Source organism: Astatotilapia calliptera, chromosome 3, assembly GCF_900246225.1.
Source record: "Astatotilapia calliptera chromosome 3, fAstCal1.2, whole genome shotgun sequence".
Lineage (NCBI taxonomy): Eukaryota > Metazoa > Chordata > Actinopteri > Cichliformes > Cichlidae > Astatotilapia > Astatotilapia calliptera.
The window spans coordinates 34,839,389-34,860,988 of record NC_039304.1 but is presented as its reverse complement, the minus strand read 5'-3'; the positions used below and the strand labels follow the sequence as shown (position 1 = coordinate 34,860,988).

The 21,600-nt window shown below is 38.9% G+C and overlaps 1 protein-coding gene across 5 annotated transcripts in view; it reads right to left on the bottom strand.

The window, feature by feature from the left end:
* LOC113019379 (protocadherin-15-like) overlaps nt 1–21,600 on the bottom strand; it is a 248,355-nt gene that overhangs the window by 8,379 nt on the left and 218,376 nt on the right. For 3 of the 5 annotated variants that reach the window (XM_026163064.1, XM_026163065.1, XM_026163062.1), the window contains exons 36-39: nt 8,487–8,508; nt 7,817–7,855; nt 7,492–7,565; nt 212–341 (exon numbers count right to left, since the gene is read on the bottom strand). In XM_026163064.1, coding sequence (XP_026018849.1) covers nt 212–341; nt 7,492–7,565; nt 7,817–7,855; nt 8,487–8,508 — 265 coding nt within the window. Of the gene's footprint in view, nt 1–211; nt 342–7,491; nt 7,566–7,816; nt 7,856–8,486; nt 8,509–17,741; nt 21,335–21,600 lie in introns of those variants that run through there. The other 2 variants (XM_026163066.1, XM_026163063.1) reach the window with 2 other exon arrangements.

Genomic DNA, 21,600 nt, shown 5'->3' with positions numbered 1-21,600 from the left:
ACTGCACTTTAGCACACTAGTGTATAGCATTTCTCAAAGTGTTGAACTATTCCTTTAACCAATTCTCTACAGTTACACCAACTAACTGTGTAACTGTAGGTTCATTATTCTCTGTTTTTGAGAATATCGTGAAAATATTACAGACTCTGTTACCAGCCTGTATAATCTGCTCTCCAGCATTTCCCTTTGCATTCTGTTTTCCTGCATTTACCTCTCCATCAGACTCCTGTGGGCTGTAGTAGTAGCTGCCGTCATCGTCAACAACGACTTCTCCATATTCATCATAGAGGCCAGAGGGCGAGATCAGCTTCCTGCGGCTGCCGTACTGAGGAAGGTCGTACCTGGATAAAAAAATCAGAGGGAGGGGGGGAAATACCAGGATGTTACACGTAAGCTACAATCAATAAGCACATATGCAGAGTAAGTTGAGCCTATACTGAGTTTTAAGTTATTATTTGGAGGCTTCTTTTTTTATTGTTGGCTATATTAATAAGCAAACAGAATCCACTGTGCAGCTTCAGCCAATCAGAAGTAAAGATAGGAGAGAAAGCTGCTTACAGACAAAACTGATGAACTTGGCTAGTGCTTATTCGCAGACACTTATAGCGATAACACATAGGGCCACACTGTGGTTCATGCCAATGATAAGCGGCGTCTAATGACTTTCCTAGGCAAAGCTGCCTTAATCACAAAAGGAGCATTTTGTTGCCAGGAGACATTTTGTTAGCAGAAAACACTGCAATCGATTTTCCCCCTTTTGTCTCTCTTTGTTGCCTGTTGCCGGGAGCGCTGCCTGACTCCATCGACCGAAAAAAACGTGTTGTGTATCACTACTTAGGCTCCGTGCCCTGCAGCAAGCAACTCAGGGAGCCAGTGGGTCAAAAAGCACATCTTTTCAAATGCCATTCTGAAAACAATATGTCCCAGTGTGATTAAAGTAACAAATGTGCTCCAAGTCCTTTGGCTTCATTTAGAGAGCTGTGCAGAAATGTTGCCCTGTGTAATCATTCTGCTTACAGTCAACCGGTGAGAAGTCGCCCTCCCATTACATTAAGTAGCAAAGTAATAAACAAATGGAAAAGGCACGTGGATGACAGATGGGTGAGGGGGAGAGAAGAAGGAGGTAGAGGTGTTTTAAGAGATAAAAGGGAAAGAAGAAAGAATGAGTGAAAAATGGAGGGGGGTCAGAGGAGAAAGGTTGGGTAATACATAGACCAACAGTATGGCCCCTGAACGCTAAGGTAGTGTATCTTAACTGTTCTCTTTCTCTCAATGATAGGATTTTAATTATTAAACTGCAGACTCAAGCAGAAGTGTTCACACAAACATATTACTCAAAGGCAAGTCTCCTTCTTTTATCTGAGGAGTCTTTCCCCCTACTTTCCCCTCTGTCTTTAACTCTTGTCTTCCCTTCAATCGTTTCACCCTTTATCACTCATCCCCCTGCCTCCTGTGGCCACTAGGGGGCAGTAGTCACATGAGTCAGAGAAATGTCTTCTGCAGCATCAAGATACCAACATCAGTCACTGCCAGCGCTTCATAGTATTTTTGTAGCTATGTGTCAGAACCTAAATGAACCAAACTGGGTCACTGGTGGATCTCCAAATGGTAAATGATGAGTCAGTGTGTGATCTCATTTGTACACAGGTAGTACTGCAGGCTGTACGTGTTCACTAACTGAAAAAAATGATAGTTGTCATCATATTTGTTGAAATTTGTTGAGATCCATATTGATATGGAGGACTCAGTTTCTTAATAGGCAGTTAAAATGTATTTGGAACTGGGCTCTCCCTTACTAAAAGATTATGAAATCAATTTTTAATGCACAGAAGTGTTGGTTCTTCACTTAGTCCACACATCCATATAGTTGTAAGATGCTCCCGACCTTCTTACAATCACATGAAGCTAAAGCCTGCCAGACAATAGCAAGACATGGCATAGCCAATCACCACCTTTACAATGCGAAAAAGAATGATGTTAAAGGTTTGGTCTGAGTGGTAGTTGCAGAGATGTCCGTGGATTCTCGACCTTGGGTAGTCATTGACTGCAAAGAATTTTTAAATTAATAAAAAAAAATCCTTCAATTAAAACGATGTAATTTCAACCCAGAACTTACAAAAATGGCTGTAATTCTTAAGCAGTTAATTAAATACTTTTGATAGACCCCTTGAATTAAAGCAATCACAACCTGATTGCTTGATTTAACTTTAACTGATTGCCTGTATAGTATGGAGACTTAAACCTGTTCATGTAACTGTCAGTGGGACTCTAAATGCTATCGTGTTAGAACGTAGCATGCTATAAACAAGTGTATAAAAGCTTTCCATGTACTTTACACTTGTGTTATGTTGCATATTTGATTTTTTCCAGGCTTGGTTCAAACTTGAAGGTATGTCAGAACTCTGCGAAGAGCATTAAAGAATTTAAAGGGTGATTTTTCTGCCATTGTATCTTCCCCTGACGAGGTCCATTTACTCTGACAGCATGGAAATATTATTGGGCTTGCTGCTTCTTTAGATTGGATGTAGAGATGGAAAGAAAGCAGTTCCTACAATAAAGTAAATGGATCATGATTTAAAAATACAGAACGTTTCCACTAGGTGGACAGACTAGATCACAATGTGAATATGATTTTAGGGTTGAGCTGTCACTTTGATACAACGTGCATCTAAAATAAGCTGGACATGACTTCAGCTAATCCATTTGTATTTTCTGCTCTCATTCAGCTAATCTTTCCACATTTTCTATTGTCCTCACATTTCTTTTTATGTGGGTGCCCTAACCGAGCTCCTATCAGCTCCACGGCAGTCACACTGCTCAACACCCACACCAATAACAGTTTTGGAAAAGCGAGATTTAATCCCTTATTGCTCTGTAGCATTTATGGATTGAGTATTTCACTCTTGACTAGAGGGCAACATGAATTTGGCTCAGTTTGTTGTTTTTGTTGTTTTCCTTTTTTTTTTTAAAACAGCATCAAAACATTAGACCTGTGCAACAAATGGTTCCAGTTTATATTCTGCATCTGTGTAAATCCAATCAGAATCATGCCAGCAGCAGATGGCTACATTCCCACATGCAGAGAAAATCCCATTTTGGCCTGATATTTTCAAGAAATTTCAAAGCAAAGGTCAAAAGGTTGCCAACCATGCTTTTGGAAGTGTATACTGTAAAAATAAATAAATAAAAAAGGATTTTGTGGAAAAACAAAAATCAGGAATGAGAAATGTTATCCAAAGCCTGAGAACTGGTTCGGTATTTGCTGGCACGGACTGTTTACGCCTTTTTTTTTGCAAGTGAACGAAACAAAGTGATTAGATCTCAGTCCCACAGGGTCACAAAGTCTGATTTTCTGATCCAGTGTGCGTACAGAGTCAGACACAAGTTTGTGGATGTTGCTCTAAGCCACCAGCATCTGGCCTATTGTCTGCTTCCACGGCTGGCTGCCTGATTAGCTGCTACAGTATTGCAAAGCTAGGCAGAGAGAATTAGCTGTATGTGTGTACGCGTATGCTATGCACGTGTGTGCAAGAACGAGCAAGAGAGCATCTGAGTGATTGTAAGTGCGAGTGAATGAAGATGCTTGCCGTAAGAGAATTTGTGTGTGTGTGTGTTCTTCCACTGTGCGTTTATGAGTGTGCGTAGGTGGGTGTAGAAAATCAAGTTCTCTGGAGTCTGCAGCTAAAATTATAAAAATTACACAATGCATCACAGATGGCAAGCTCTGTGTGTGAATAACACACACACACACACACACACACACACACACACACACACACACACACACACACACACACACACACACACTAAAGTGTGCGTTTTTTATATACTGTGTTCTTTTTACCTTCAAGGAACCCAAAACACACACTGAACAAAATCACTTTTCTGAAATCTCCTGGCTTCCTGTAGTTTGAAGAATACAGGAGCGGCATAGTATGAGGCAGGTCGCCGGTGTCAACATTTCACAGTAGCTGTGTGACTGATGCAATCAGCTTGATGTCAAAGCCGCTGCCACGTGGCTGACATGACACTCAGCTGGATAAAGCGAACACAGTGAGGTCCAGACTCACGCAGGAGGAAATATGTTGTAAGGGACCCTTCCTATCAGTGCTAGCGGTCAAAGGTTGGAGATGGAACATAGCAGAGTTGCCCGCATTCATTTCCTGGAGACTTTTTTTTCTCCGCTGTGTATCACTGTTGGTAAATGCTGCATTGCTCTGTAACACCACAAACAGTAAAGTGCCAGGTAAAGATAAGAGCTGAAAGAAATCCGCTGCTACAGTTCTGTTCACGCTGCTATGAATGACTGCTGTTAAAACATGAGACCTACTGAATGTTTCTTTAATGAATTAAATGATGTATTTGCAAGTTCAACATTGAAACTGGCCGCGTGGTTACAATCATGATCATGGAAATAACACCGAGAATTTTATCTGTATAAGCTTATTTTAAAGGTCGTTGCATTATGTTCGATTATTTCTGATTATATATCATCACAAACCTTTTGTGAGAAACGTGAACTCTTCAATAACTCCTTTTTGTTCGTTATTACGCCGTGCTACTTCGTGGGTCTTGTTACCGTTAATTTTTAGAGCACCAATTTGTGTTAATTCTGCAGTTAGTGAATGAACCTAGATATGCAGCTTTTAGAGGGTTTGTGGCAATTGCTGTTTGTAACCATGTAAAATACATCCAAGCAGTTATGTAACATTAAAAAACAGAAGAAGGTTAGACCAATATACAGTACTTAAAAAATGTATTACACCTGTCATAAAAACAAGAAAAAGAAAGCATTTTATATCTTTCAAAAAACATATTTAAATCAAAAAATTATTGAATTCATGGAACTAAAATGTTTTTTACGCCCCAATTTGAACCGACACACGGGACTTTCAAGCATTAAAACTAATTTTACTTAAACAACTGTAATTTTAAAAAAAATAGTGCTTAACTATTATTTTTGCTTTTTTTGTAAAAGAGCAACTTTGAATATTCATGTATAAAAACAATACTTAATTTTGCATTAAAAATATGTTAATTAAAAAGCTTGAGGATTCTCTTGAATTCATCATTACAGACACATAAAATGTATTTAATCAATGCTTAGGAAGCTGTGGCATAAACCTTATGTTGGATGATGGTCTAAAAGATTTGCACTCTACAGCATAGATAGCCACTATTAATTCATAAGATTGTGCCAGTAGAGTGCGAACTGGGTTGTTCGTTCCAGAGACAATAAGCCACTGCTGCAAACACATTGAAAGCAAAATACATTCTTTTTTTGTAATATAATCTGTGACGCTAACACAAAGCTAGCAGCCAGACACCCCCAGACTCACAATGATGCATAAGCTGATTTTAACCCAAGCCCAACCAAAGAGCCAAAGCTTGATTTTCAACGGGTGAGAGAGGCAGAGATGAACATGACTGTAATGTCTCGTCACACTCCACACAGCAGAATCAGAGTAAGCACAATATTTTTCTGCGACGTTATCTGAAGGCTGTTTTTCATCACCTCTGATATCAGATTTGTGGTAAAATTTAAATGGACTACTACTAAAAAAGATCTTCCATGTGTCTAATTAGATACAGAAATTATATAAGAAAATATATAAGATTAAAAACTAACTTCCTATAGTAAATACGTAAAATAAGTAATTTCTTTAAAACAAGTAAAAAGTAATGTGTAATAGATTCCTTTTATGAGTAACAACACTGCTTGATGACTGGTTGAGACATTTTGACACAACTGTCCAAAAATGCTAGAAATTAGTTTTTTTTAAAAATTAATTTAAATTAATTTTGAGTGAGGTCAAGTTAATAATTTAAAATTTATTAAAAAACTGGCTTATATCCACCAAGATCTTCAAGGTCAACTTAATCAGTTAGTCTAAAACTGAAAAGTTAGAAATTTAAAACTTAGAAATTGTCATTCTTACAAGTGTGGCGTGTTACCACATAGAAAGTACTGTATAAAGATTTAAAACATCATGTAACATCTGACCTCTGACCTCTCCTTCTAGGTCAAAACATTGATCTGAAGGTCAGTTATAATAATGCTATTTAGAGCTATTTAAAACTATGTTTCTTACTGTCATTGTTTGTATTGACCACACATATGAGTTATAAGGATTCTTAACAACACATTACTTTGGACGCGCACTCTTCTTCATTTAAATATTGTTAAGAGTAAGAGAACGAGCTGTGGGATATACTTAAGTATAATATTATAAGTTATTCACGTCCAGTTATTTGCAAATCAATACCTATTATCAATTACCCACTGCTACATAATGTTTGTGTAATCAAAGTAAAGATCTGCCATGCTACTCTCATCTGATTTTTGTGCGTAAAGACACGTAACCTTGATCATTAAAGCATAAAAAAGCACTGACACAAAGGGATGAGCCAGTGTTATGTCTATACGTAACAGACAACTTACCAAAGAACTGATTTTAAATCTTTAGGTTTGTAATTAGTAACAAAAACACACCGTTTGTTCAAATTTTTGCACCGACAATGTGTTTCCCGAAGAGCTATTATTTGAAAACGTGGCATATTTTGGCAGTGTGCAGCGAATCCTTAAAAATTTTATGAAGTTCTGTCCTTAAAATGAAAAAACTAGCACAGGACCTAAAAAATGCAACTGGCCCTTCAGTGAATCCGTCTACTATTCACTGAAGCCTCATCAGAAATGGTCTCAGTGGAAAGTTGGCAGTCAAGAAGCCATTCTTAAGGAAGGGAAAGAACCAAATTACACAACAACTGGACTCAAAATCAGTGGCAACAGGTCTGATAAAGAGATGAATCCAAATTTCTGGTTCAGTTCATCATCAACATGGAGACTCTGTTATAGTTTAGAGCTGCATTTTGGCTGGTGGTGGGGATGTTTTCAAAACTGATAGAATTATAAATGCGGAAAATATCGTCAGATTTGGAGCCACCATCTGGAAAGCACTTGATTTTCCCAGCAAAATATAAAAATAAGAGATAGTTTAAGTCTTTTACACACAAACCTTTACTGTGTAACTAACTTGATTGATTTGTGTTTTTGTTGCTCTTTGCTCTTATATTGTTCTGCATTTGTTTACTTGTGATTCCATTTATTTTACCCTCACTCACTAATATCAGCTATTGAAAACGAAGTCGTACAGCACCACCCTAAAACATGCAACATGCACACACATATCTGAATATTTATGTATTTTTTTCCCCTGTTATTGTTCAATGTCTTTTGTACGTCCTGTCTATTGTTGAAAAATAAAGCATGGAAAAGAAAGATTAGCTCTAAATAGCTTTTCTTTTGCTAACTGCATTATTTTAAATTTGATATTCTCAGGTTCATTGTTCCTGACTTTAGAGCTAATATGAACGTTTTCAAAGCCTGACAAAATTTACATGGAAAGAAAACACCAAAACGATAAAGGACGCGTGCAAAAACAAGCTGGGTATAACAAAGAAGTACAATTTGATGTGCGGCGATGTACTAACCCGTGGTCATAGTTGTAATAATCCTGTGTGTAGTAGTCATGGCCAGGATCGATGCCAGATTCCATTGATAGTTCCTGTTAGATTGACAGATCTTTGTTAGAAGCTTCACACACACACACACACACACACACACACACACACACACACACACACACACACACACACACACACACACAAACAGATAATTTGATAGGACATGACTACACATACATACACACTCATAGTGATGACTTTGACTGCATTAAAACTTCCACAAACCCATACTCCAACAGACAGACGCCCATAGGGATTAAATAAGTACTGAAACAAGAGAGGGACTGAGTACCTCAGGTCGGAGCAGAGAAGGTCGGAGAAGTTGTTGCGTCTACCAGAGGGACAGAAAAGTGGTGAATGGAAATAAAAAACAAGCAAAATGGAAGTATTTCAGCGCTGTCCCTCAGAAATGTGTACATCTATATTAGAAACATAAAATCGATAGCTGATGCCCTGCCATTCAGCTTCTCTAGAAAGCTCAGGATCCAATGTATGTATATGCTTTCATTTGATGTTATCTGTCAGATTGTAGGAACATGGGGATGAGGTTTTATCAAGCAGCGGATATAACTTCTGAACTCAATTTAAGCTGAAATTGAGTTTGAAAATGCATGCACTGCACAAGTGACTGGATGACTCTTTATAGGAAGGCTAGACCGATGACATGTATTTAACAATGGGGACGTGGCAGAAATGTCCAGGATGTCTAAAGAGCCAACTTTTTGGAATCTTAAAAGAGTGGGTAAAGTTTTTAAACATATATTTAACTTCAAGATTTCCATGTACTGTAGTGGCCTTTTTAAATTATATTTTATAAAGCCAGTTACATGCACTGTGTACTGTAAATGCTCTTTCTTCTTGATAGCATCAAACAGAAAAAAAGATGGAAAGCAAACCAGGGCATAAATGTAAGTGAAAGCGTGCAGACATGCAACGACAGCATGCACACCCAAGACACCTACCTCATGTTGTCCATATCCACGCCTACAAGATCAAAGAGAGCAAAAGTGAGCCTAATATTACCAAGAAAACACACTGCCTGGGCTATAGCTCTGTCTTAACATACATGTCAGTGCTTTGATGAGAATCTTTTCTTCCTGTAAAGGAAATTTTTAAATAATAAAAAAAAAAAAATAGATGAGGCTTACTGGAAATATTTCACAGTGAGTGTAAATTAACCCAGTTTCCAGGAAGGAAGCAAGAAGATGAGATGCGTCTAAGTGATTGTATGAGATTTTGTGTACGTTGAGAAAAATGGATAATGGACGACGACTTTGTAAGAAACACAGCCAAATGAAATAGAAGCCATTGTGTCATCCACGTCTATTGTTGTTGTATCTTTGCAAATATTGTGATTAGAGATTTACGAATGCAATTTCACATCTCATTTGCAACTCATATGAAGTCATTCTGCTGTTGAGAATACTGTTAATGGTGTATGTCAATATTAACCAAAGAAGTAATAATCATATTTCAGTAAATGTGTAAATTTCAACTAGTTTAGCAACTGAGTACATGGGTACTTATTCTCAAGATCAGCAAAGACTTGTGCATGGAAACACACAGGGAAGCATATACTGCAGGTGATACTGTGGTGGCCCATGCAGTGCTGTGAAAAAATATCTGCACCCTATTTGATTTCTTAGTTTTTTGTGTGTCACAAAGATAACCTGAGTGAATACAAAATGCTGTTTTTAAATAGTGATTTCATTCACAATGGAAAATGCATGATTCTAATGATTCAATTACAGCAAGTCTCCCAGGTCTTGAAGCAGCTAAGCAGCTCCAAACATGACACTACCATCACCATGTTTGACTGTTGGTGTGATGTTCTTTTTATGAAACGCAGTGTTAGCTTTGTGCCAGATGTAACAGGACCCAAACCTTCCAAAAAGCTCAGGTTTTGTCTCGCAAGTCCACAAAATATCACCTTAAAAGTCTTGGGCAGTGTTGGGGAGTGACGGAATACATGTACCGACATTACGTATTTAAAATACAAAATATGATACAGTTACCATTTTAAAAGGGGATACTTAGAATACAGTTACTTTGTTGAAATAAATGGATTACACGGCTGTCTTTTCCTGTTTCATAAGTTAGGATATCCCTTCTCTAATTCTGGTAAATCCACACATTGCTGGAAACCCAAACAAAACACAAAATAAGAGGCTCTAATGTAAGCGTCCTGTTAATGTTGGTGCTGTCAGCTACAAAATGGACCTGAAGCCAACACAACAGAGCCGGGGCAGGAATGCATATGTTACTTGGAAATTCCGACACCACTTCTTATTTAAATAAGAAAGGAATGGGAGAAGTCTGAGAAGTCTTCAATGCAAAATCTGTTTGCCAGCAAACAAGCTGCTCTCAGAGTCAAAAGACTCCACCTCCAACCAAAAGAAACATCTGGAAGTAAGTTCTAACTAACGTTAGCCTACTGTAACTACCTTGTTTTAGTTGTGGGAGCTACCTGAGTTTTGTGACACTTCAGTAACTTTGATGGACTATTGCTGTTTGATTTATTACTATTACTGAAGGCTGCTACACTGAGCTATCATAGACTGCATACTGTTAGACTTGATGGATAGCATTAACAACCTGCTAGCTGCAAATAATCGTGTGCAGTTCTGAAAGCAGTCGATGAACTAACCTCAGCCAACGCCAGCTAACAATGTTAGCTCAGTGTCGAGTAGCCTTCAGTAAAAGTAATAAATCACACAGCAATAGTACATTCATGTAGTTGTAAAAAGCATGACAATATATCCAAGATATCCAAAGTATTCAGATTACGTTACTCACACTGAGTAATTTAACGGAATGCATTTTGGGGTATGTATTCTGTAATCTGTAGTGGAATACATTTTAAAAGTAACCTTGTCAATCATCCAGATGTGGGGAAGAGGTGAGCAACTAAAGAGTTAGATTAGCGTTCACTCCGGGGTGCTGCACCACATGTGTTTGCTAGCTGTTTCCCTGTGCTAAGTTAAGCTAATCATCGACTAGCTCAACCATAGTGATATCCTTTTTTATGTAACTTTTCATACTTCTTTTTTTGTATCCCTACAATAACAAGTTCATATGATTTGACAGAAAAAAATAAACACTCAGAATGTCAACAAACATGCAATTAATTTTACTGTATATCTGACTGAATCCATCCAGCAGCTAAGTTGATTATGTATGCGCAACAGCTTAATGATGTTTACAGTACTGTGAAATTAATACTTGTTGCTATGAGAAAAATAAAATTAAAGACAGTATGACAAAGAGAGAGCAAGAAACACCAACTAAGAGAGAAGTAGATACATTGAAGGTAGCAGACACTTTAATAAGGGGAGGCAGGAAATGTGATTAAAAAGAAGGAGGGTGAAAAGCAAAAAAGAACAAATACAAAGAGAGAAATAAAGAAAAACAGTCAATAACCTGTCTGGTCTGTCTTAACTATGCTGCACAGACTGTACAGTCATGTGAAACAAAGGTAATGCTGGCAAAATGAAGACGTATCACACATCAACAAGCAGACTTTTGGAGGACACATCACATTCTCCTGTCTGCTCTTCAAGTGCAAACACATGCAGGCATCCACACAAATTGGTAAATCACTCGAGCATCTCATTAATTCATTTTAGAATTTCAGATGTGCCTCTTAAACACACACAGGCACACGCCTTCCAGTGGGTATCAAAATGCGGCTAAAATACGAAGCTGAGGATGTCGGATGGGGCGGATTACCGCTGATGGGCGTATGAGCAGACAGGGTAAATGGGTGAGTGAATGGAAGGAGAGATGAAACGGATGGTTTGGGGTGATCTACGGGTTCAAAATGTAATGACCCTTTTCACAGTCACTGTATCTTAAAGTGTGTGTTTACTGTCTACGTTTGAGCTGGAATCAGAATATGCCTCCCACCATGTGTAGCATAATCTGTGTATGTCTGCGCATATTTCTGTGGAAGGATAAGTCTATTTTTCTTGCCCTTATTGCTCTGACAGACACATTATTAGGTCCTCTCGAGACAAAAAGGCACAGACGGCTATCTGATCTCCACCGTGCACACAAACATACACACATTTGACATGATTGACTCTCGCTCTCCATGTCCTCTCCACCTTGTCTCATAGCGTGTATGAGAAACAGGAGGGGAGAAATATTAGCTCTTAAAGAACAGACTCAGACTATGACACCCAATAACAGCCTCTTTTCTCTTTCTTCTTAGGGCTTTATACTCAATGTTTCTGTTTCACCCTCTATTTCTGCCTTCTGCACCTCTTCCTTCCTCACCTATTTGTCCTTTCATTACAGTCACATGTTATGTAGAAAATACCAGGTGTGGATGAGAAAGCAGGAAAGTGCCCCGGTGAGTTGCAAATATGGTTGCGAGTTCAGGGCCATTACAGATATTGTCTTAAACAATTTTCCTATTTGCATTATACTTATTCAGCACTTTAACAAAAGCTTCGAGCTGCAGTGCCAAAGTCGTTACATAGGTTTGATTTTATTATTTTGAGCCACAGCATCTTGTAAGGCCAACGTTTTTAAAAAAAATTAAAGCTGGTCAGGTAGTCGAAAATCTAAAAATGTAATGCCACTGGCTCAATTCCTCTGTAATTCCACAGAGCAAAACATCAAAACTACTTGAATTGCTAATCAGTGTTGAATATGTGAGCAGTGTTTTAGATGTCTGGAGTCGTGCTCAGTCGAGTTATTTTTATAATCAGAACAAAAACAGGTACGTTTTGTTACATTTTAGGCGATGCGATAATTCTTTATCAGGATCAGGAACGTGTGACATCATCATGATGGTGAAATTTGAATGTAGTGGTTAACACATTTGCCTTACAGCTGGGAGAGCTCTGCTTCAAAATCCGATGGTGACACAAATGAAATGTGCTTCTAGTGGTCTCAGGACCAGATAAATGGGATGGCATAAAGCTTCTTTTAGCTTCTCCGTTATTCACAAGAGGTGGATGGATCTGCGTATTTGATTTGGTAGATTTTTACACCAGGCACAACCCTCCTAGGAATTTGTGTCTGCTCCTAGTCTTAAATTGGGATCATTCATATGTTAGACGAACATGTTAACCATCATATTATTGAGCCACTGCTTCAGGAAGCACATTCAGTATACAGTCTGAGACAAATCAACACGCATATCCTTTGGAGGTCATCGTGATTACTTCTTGAGAAATAAAGGAGCAGCTGAAAACACCTGACAACACTTTAGGTTTTTTTCTAGACGTATAGTCATGGATGAAAAATAGTTCCAAAATGAAAGTAGACCTGGAAGTCGTGTTTATTACTACAACATCATTTAGAGTTACTTCTTAAATGTCACCTGGTCATGCTGTTAAAAAACAACAACTTTCTTTTAGTACAGCAAAAGAAAGTTTCTGTTTCAGAACTGGTTTCGAATATCTATTAGAGTATGATTTTTAAAATAATATAAAAAAAAAAATCTTCAGTGGTGAGTCATACTTTTGGATCTGCCATTATCCTACTGAGCTAACAGAGTCCTAAGTCTGTGACACTAATATTGCGGGAAAAGATGGAATAATTGTAAGAGTCTGGAGTGTTAAATTCACCCTGTGACAAATGAAACAGACTTTAAATGCACAAAACTCTAAATAGCTTAAAAGACCCCAGTAATACTAGTTTGAGTTTGTGAAAAAGGTGTCGTGTACACATCACAACATTACATATTTAAGTTTGTTCTTTGCAATATTCTGGTCTAATTCTCACTCATCACTCTGAGCCAACCTCATATCTACATAGAATTAAAGTCAACACCTTGTTTTTTGGGATTCACTTAAAAAAAGTGATGTAAGGTGGTTTCTCATGACTATGTTAAATAATTTCTAAGAAATTAACTGTTTTATTTTAAAATGTTAATCTTAATGAAAAGCTAAAGATAACTAGCCAAAACGCACGCAAAAAATGAGACTATTGTTGATTTAAAGAATTATCTTTGGGTGGATTAGTACATATTAGTCTTTTTTTTTTTTTTAAGTTGCTCGACTCATTACCCGAACATTGCTTGAAATACCTGTAAAACTGATTTATTTATTTATTTTTGACTAATATCTGTTGCTGCTTCAATATTTGCCACATTGACAGTGCTCAGTTTTGACCACGGAGATGACTTTTTGGTTTCAACTCGGTACCTACATTCTCAAATCAAATTTTTAAATTGGTAAAAGAAAACAAGAATGGTAAACAAACTGAAATGAACATAATACACATCATATTTCTTTCTTTATTTTTAATGTGGCACTGCTATTTTGCAGTGACAACACAGCTGTGTGGCAGCTTGAGTTTGGCAAAGTGCAAAACGAGGGATCACTTCAATGTAGCCCAACACACATTGTGTTAAAAATAATGAAGGCTTACACCGAAGCATTACTATTTCCTTTGTCGTTTTCAGTGTCTATTTGCTGCTTCAGTGACACGGACACAGACCTGCGACTTTAAAATTACACCAGACTCTCAGTGGCTGTGTCTCACACCTGAGTTTTCAGGTAAATTATACATAATTGCCGAAAACAATACACTTTCTTAAAGGTGTTTGTTCTCCGGCAAAAGCGCACAATACGAACTGAAAGGCTGCAAACAAAATGTGTCTGTGAGACAATGAAGATATGCTGTGTGTGTGTATGTGTAAAGACACGCAGCAGACTGAGAGTGAGAGCTAATCTTGACATAAAACATTTCCAGCCCAGTCAGCTGAAACAGTAGCTCCTGCAACCCGTTTAATGCTGCTGTGTAGATGTGTGTGCATGTGTGTGTGTACATATTCACACTCCTGATTATGCAAAGGCTCTTGTGTGAATGTGTGATTGGGCCTTTGTTTTGGATGCACACAGCCTTTTATTAAATCAAATCTTGACAGTACAACACTCATAGCGGAATTATGTGCTGTGTGCTGGGAAGAAAAACGCACTGCTTAGAAACAAAAATGATGACAAAAAACCCAAACAAAAACAACCAAATTTGCAAACTCTGTTGCGACAGTACAGCACGAATCTACAGGAGGAAAGAGTTTGACATCTCACATCGTAAATCCTCTCATTGTGCAGAAATACGAGCATCAGGGTTTGTGATTCCCTTAGACTTGTTGAAACTGTCAGTGACTTGTGAAATCTACAGCTGACAAAGCCAAAAAAAACCCGACAAAATTTGGTGTCACATCATAAGAGTCATAGACAGTCAACATTTTTCAGTTCCGTCCATGTCTTTCAATCACTTGTGTTAACTGCACAAAAGTGCATCCCTTGTGAATGGAAGGGAATGACCAAGTATTTACAACACACACTACTACACAGTTTTCAAACGATGCCACACAGCAGCATTTGGCATAAATTATTCAATTGATCTGTTTTTCTTGGCAACTTCTTCATGTGAGACTGCCCAGTTAGGTTTCACGATTCATTCTCCAAGAATGACTCACTCTTTCTTGCTTTAAAAAAAGTCATACTTGATTTAAGTTTGGCTAATTTCCCTTTCAAGATTATTTTCTTGGCCGGCGTTGCAATCGTATCACCATAGTCACGTCTAACTACATGCATTTGTCCTCCTGTATAACACATGGGAGCTCCTCCAATGTGTATTAACAGCCACTTTTGGACTTGAGTTTCTTTTTAGGGTAGGAGGACAAAGAGGGAAAGACATCTGTCAGTGGGGCTACTGATGAGCTTAGATTTTATTGATGTAACTAAAAAGATAAAAACCTCCTAGAGGTTTAGTTAAAAGCAGACATTGGTATCATGGCAACCCATGGTCATGAGCTGAAGCCATATCTTTGAGTTAGGAGAACACAAACTTGAACTGAAAATGGCTTTTTTTTTTTTCTCCGCATGGTGAAATGGTAGATGTGCAAGTGTCAAAGTCAAAGTGAGATTTGTAAGAGCTGTACTGGAAACAGTCAGGAGGTGCACAGGGATGCACATTTGTACAGCTTTATGATTACACCTCATCAGAATAAAAGAAAGTTGTACCCACTGAACTGGAGAATGAATACGATGACACATTGTGACACGTGCTATATGCTACTATGGTGATGTCGCTGGCTCTACCTGCTCCTTCCTTTCTTTCAGGCATAATTTTAACCTCAATTTTATTTGGGACTTTTGGCTGCTCACTTATTTCCCAGATGATCATCACAGTGGATGGGTTCACACGTTTGATTTGGCACAGATTTTGTGCTGGGTGCTCTCCCTGACCCATTTATACAGCGCCAATTCACAACAACAATCACCTCAAGACGCTTCATACTGCTATATAAAGACTCTACAATATTCAAGCCGATGGATCCCAGGATGCAACGCACCTGGTAGCACTTTGATCATTGTTGTTCAAAAAGACTTGGAGCTAAACTCCTCTTGCTTGTCTTCCTAGGAAGCAGTTTTTTCTTTTTTACCTACCTCCACCACCTCCATTTCTTTTTTCTAAGTTTAATCTTATTCAATTTGTTTTTTGCTTTTTAACCCCACCATTACGTGTATGTTTCCTTTAATTTTTCAGCTGTGGAGTAAATTACAGGCCAATAAATGCCAGTATGCAAGCTTCTTAAAGCACAGCATTCCTCATATAAAGCAAGTGAATTATTGTGGTTTCTTTTTAATATGCTTCAAGACTTCAAGCACTGCACATGTGAATACTTCGACATAGTTTTCTGGCACATTTCCACCAAGACGAAGACAACTTGCAACTATGCTTTCATTGTCAGTCAGTATATATTCCATTTTGCACATGCCCATGGCACTTCTCGCTCCTCCCAGAGGCATTTTTTAAGGGAAATCATGCAGGAAACACATACACATGTGGGGTTTCTAACTTTGTTTCTGTTCCAGTTAAACTAATGTAAAGCAGTAGAGTGAAAACTATCTAGAACAAGTTCATCTGAGGACAGTTTTTAAGAGATTGCTGTTCAAGTATTAATGCGCTGAATAGCTTTATTTATGCCTGCCATTGAATATATCCTGTGTTCTCAAGTCATGTAAAAGTAATTTCAGATTTTCATAAAACAAAAATGTCTTGGAGCCTTTGGTAGCACCACATATTTTATTGAAAAAAAGAAATCTAATTTTTTCGGCCTTTTTTGTATTTTTCAATTTATTCACACATTAAGTACCCAGAGAAATCCGCCCTCGAGAAACCCTCTAGAAAATCTTTGTGAAAAATGTAGCAGATATTGTTAACAAAAACATCAAACCGCATGAATGTTTTAGATTTATTTTTTAGTTTGGCTGTTCACCCATCTGCATAAATCACAACTGTGTCCTTGAAAAAGAAAACAAGGCTCATGACCTTATAGGACATTAAAAGAGGCTGGGGCCACTATGGATGAGCAGACAACATGGGTCCAGAGGTAACAGAAAAGACGCAATTACCTAATGACATGAATCGACTTAAGGAATTAACGAGAGATGTGGAATGACAAAGAAAGCTGGGAATCAACCTGAGGAACTGAAGACAAATGAGTGTTTTTTTCCCGTTTAAACACAAACTATCAGCTAAATGAGAAAAACACACAAAAGAGATAAGAATGTGGCCACGATTTGAATTCCTTAAGTTGAAACAGTGTAAAAAGACCAACCCTGTCTCCTAAAAACCACGATCAAGAACAGGTAATTTGCAACAGCAAGTATAATAGTATTTTTAGGAACTTACTATTGCCATTGAGGTTTTTTAACAGCTGTTTTGGCTCTGGCAGTAATTTGTTAGGTTAGGGAACGTCTGACACAAGGGTTACCACAGCAGGCAGCTCCACATGTCTGATTTGGCAGATTTCTGTAACACCAGATGCCCTACCTGATCAACCAGGGATTTTTGCAAAAACCACTACACCAGTGGGGTCAAAATCATTTCAGATCATGGACCACATAACGCCTACTTTACCACACCAGAAACCTGCCCTTCTGTCTGTTTTAATGTAAGAAAAATATGTATCATGTCAACAGTAAATCTCAATTTTTGGAGAAATATTGCAGTAGTAAAAATGAAAAAAATCTGTCAGCAGACTAATCAGGTTGAAGTTGTAGGAAAATGTGTAAAATCACAGAAAAAGTTCTTTTAGATCACTGACTGGCCTGTAATTATAAAACAGACATTTTTTATTATTTTTTGTCAAAATCTCCTATTTTATTTTACTTTATTTACTGTGAAAATTTCTTCATAGTACATAACTGTATTTTAATTGTTTAGCGATTAGTTGATTACTTTGGTGTTGCATGAATGACCATTATCGTTAGAAAAAGTTGTAAAACATATGAAAATCCTATTTAAAATCCAAAATGTGGGCCCTCAGTCACATCTTCTAAAGCTGTCCAGTTGGCTGGATTAGAGTCTTTGCCGGGCCAATTCTGGCCCCCTGGGCTTAATGTTTGACACCCCTGCACTACACTGTGGAGCCAACTTGACACACAACATGACAATACAGACAGTCTCCTTACATTATAGGAGCAGATGATACAGGAAGTTTATTCACAGAATTACCAGAGTCGACATCGCTGTCAATTTACTTGAAGCAAACAAGATAATTGCAAACACAGTCCAAACCCTCGAAACCACTGCCCCTTAGCAAGCCGGCAGCCTATTTTACATCCCGTCCTGTTTTGCAAGAACAGTTTGAATTTACATCGCCTTACCATCAAAAACAGACCCATTAGGCCGCCTACGTTAAAACCATGAACAGGTAAAATATAAAGTATACAGTCTCATTATAATAAAACGTCCGTCAGTGAAACTTTGGGTCGTGGCACAGATGCTACTTTGACACATACCACCCAGGTAAACATTGTTAGAGACAAACAGCATCTCCCCACCCCCATGCACCCTGATGGTAGCAGCCTCTCTCAGCAGGAGAATGAGCTCTCCTGCACTGAAAAAAATGCTCGGGGACAGTCTGAGGAAACAAGAGATAGATCTGGGTATTTATTTTAGTCTAACAATACCTCTGTAGCTACCTATGGGGCGGCAGATCATTAGAGGTTAGTGAAGCTAACTTCACTCATCCCCCAAAACCTTTCGTTTTTTCAGCTTTTTTTTTTTTACTTTTTGTGAAAAGTTATAGTAGTGTTTTTTTTATTTATTTGCACTTTTTTCTTTTTGAAACATTTCTCTCCTGACATGGTGTCTCTTCTTTATATGTCATATTAGTAGCTTCTGTAATATCATCTTCTAATCCTGCTGTAAATCCTCTTTTTAATGGATGGCTGGACGCTACACTTCATTAAGGACATTTTTCTGATCACCTTATTAGAGCTGGAAGACTTTGGACTATTTTAAATCCTAAATAGTCCCTGTTTGTTTGCTTTAGGGATTTTCTTTTGATGGAGCCTAGAACTGGGAAGGTACTTCAGACTTAACAAGGAGACAGGAAGATGGTTTTAATATTGTGGCTGGGCTGTGCATATGAAACAACATTTTTAGGAGACTTGACAGAAAAGGATAAACAGTGCACCGCTCGAATTAATAGAAAAGATGGAAATATGGTTGCAGACAGCAGCCTACTGATAGGGCAAGACAGAAAATGTAATTGTACAGGGGAACAAAAAATGTCACAGTAAAGATGACAGCACTTTGTAACTGTGTAACAAAGAATAAATCAAATGGAAAAACTCAATGTGGCAGTAATTGCATCAATCAATAAGCATCACTGCTTGTTGCTCTGTAAGAGCATAAATACTGCAACAAAATTACCCATTTGAAGACAAAGAATCCCCGTCCGGCAAATATCAATCAAGGTTGTCGGAGTTAACAATGTTCTTCCTTGTCTGATTTTCTTTTTCACATCTGATACGTCTGTAATCAACTTGTTTCAAAGTTCAGAGGGAGCGTTGAAGCCGAGTCCAGCTTGTAATCAGTTTCTCATTACAGCAAGTGTCTGTCAACAACTATGTATCTCGTTAAATATCAGTGTGTGAAAAACACAGACTCCTGCTGACCGAGCATAACTTTTGTTGACATTTATGTAATTGGCTTTACCTGAAAAATATACTTCACAAGTTTTGTTTCAATAACGCCCATCAGCGAGAATTTTAACCTTCTTTTTTGTTCATAGCAAGAACTTTCAGCTGAGAGAAAAATGATTTTTCTTTTGCCCGTAGAGTTTACAGTATATGCGGCAAAGTTCTTTTTCTGATGGTGTTGAAGTTGAACATCCGTTCCCTGACAGCTTTATGGTCGACTCTGCAGCAGTGTGAAGAAATTCCAGAAAAGGAAAGGCTAGAGCATTGTTGACTGAGAGGGGAATCGCTTCTCAAGCTCTTCAACGATGGAGTTCATGTTAGGGTTGGGCTGAATCTGTGGAGGTGGAGGATCTTCTCCTCCTCCTCCTTCTTTACCACTGTCTCCCCCTTCTCCCCCTCCAGCTGGTAGCACATCCAAGGAATCGAGAGAATCCAGGGAATCCATGGAGGCCCGGCTCTTCCTTACCTTTTTTAGCGGAATCTGCTTCTGATCTATCTGGCTAAACATGTTGGCCACAGACTTCTCAATATCTGCTATGTTTTGGATGTTCTTTAAGATTCCCTTCAGCTCTTTTCGGGGAGGTTCGGGTTCCACCGGTAGGGGCGGCGGTGGTGGTCGGAGGGACACAGGCCGCAGAGCAGGCACCTCTGAGAGTGACGGGAGGACAAACATGGATGGATGGTGGACTGAGGGTGACACTGGGGGAGGGAGAGGCGGAGGCGGTGGCGGTGTAGGGGGTGGAGGAGCCTGTTTTTCTATATGGTTACACTTTATGGATGAAGCTGGAGAGCCAGGAGGTTGGGAAGGAGGATGACATGGAGGAGGAGATGAGGGGGGAGGAGGAGGTGGAGGAGGAGGAGCAGAGGTTTGAGGGTGCGGTGGTGGCGGTGGAGGTGTTGAAGGAGGATCGGGAATAAACTCTAAGTGGACCTGAAGTCTGTCTTCTGAACCCTGATTTCCTGTTAAATTTGCCCCAAAGCGCCGCAGCACTGGAGGAGTTGGCTTATGACTTGGCGGAGGGGTCCCTCCGTCACTCTGAGTGACGATGATACTTGGGGGTCCCTCTGTATTCTGAGGATTCTGGACACTCTGGGTGGGGGCATGCTTGTAATGCTGAGGAGTTTCTGGCAAAACAGAAAGTAAAATATCAGGTGACAGAGATCCTCGGGAGTCTCTGTTTTGCCTTTGTCTCATTTCCTGAAGTGCCTGTTGCTCAAACTGTCTGGCTTGTTCTTTCACTGTCAGTTTGGGTTCCAGACTTGGACTTCCCATTACGTCTGAATCCAGCCCACGATCAAAGCCTGAATCCAGGCCAGCATCTTTACTTTCTTTGAATTTGGCCTTTAGGAGCTCTAGCTCCCATTGAACGGGATCCATAACTACTTGGCGCCTCAAAGCGTCATACATCTCTCTTCGATGCAGTCTTGATGGGAGGGTCCAGCTGTGTCCACCACCTGATCCCCATCCACTGTCACTGCCGCTGTAACCACCAAACCCCACATCACACACGGGAGAGCTGAGCCTCAGCCAGGCCTCTCGAAGGCCTTTCCTGGAAGGGGAGAAATTCCCAAGAAGATCCTTTCTTCTTTGGCTTCTTCCAAGAGTCTCTGGACTACTCAAAGTCCCATCCTCATGGTAGATGGGATTTTTAATAGTCAGGGGGTTTTCATCAGAAAGAAAGGTGATGTTGGATTCAGATTTGGGGAAATTGTGGAGCACTCCTCCATTAGCAACGCACTGGCGATGGACCGCAATCGCTCTAGTGGCAAAGTCTGAGATCAGACGTTGGCGGTCACTTTCATCCAAACTGCCACCACTCCCGCCAGCACCACTGTGGTTTGAACGGCTGGTACATGGATAGAGGGGGAAAAATGAGACAGAAAATGGAATGAAAGAAGAAATAAAAGAATTACAGATAAAATATGAGGGACAAGGGTAATAATGAATAGGAAAAATGTAGCTATATAAATCAAAGCTAAATGAAATGGAAGAAGGATTGTAGCTGAATGAAATTTAAATGAAAGCACCAATAAAACAATTACACTGTTAAAAATAAAATGAAATGTTTTGCAGTGAGAAGAGACAACAACAGAATCAAGAGGAAGGGTAGAA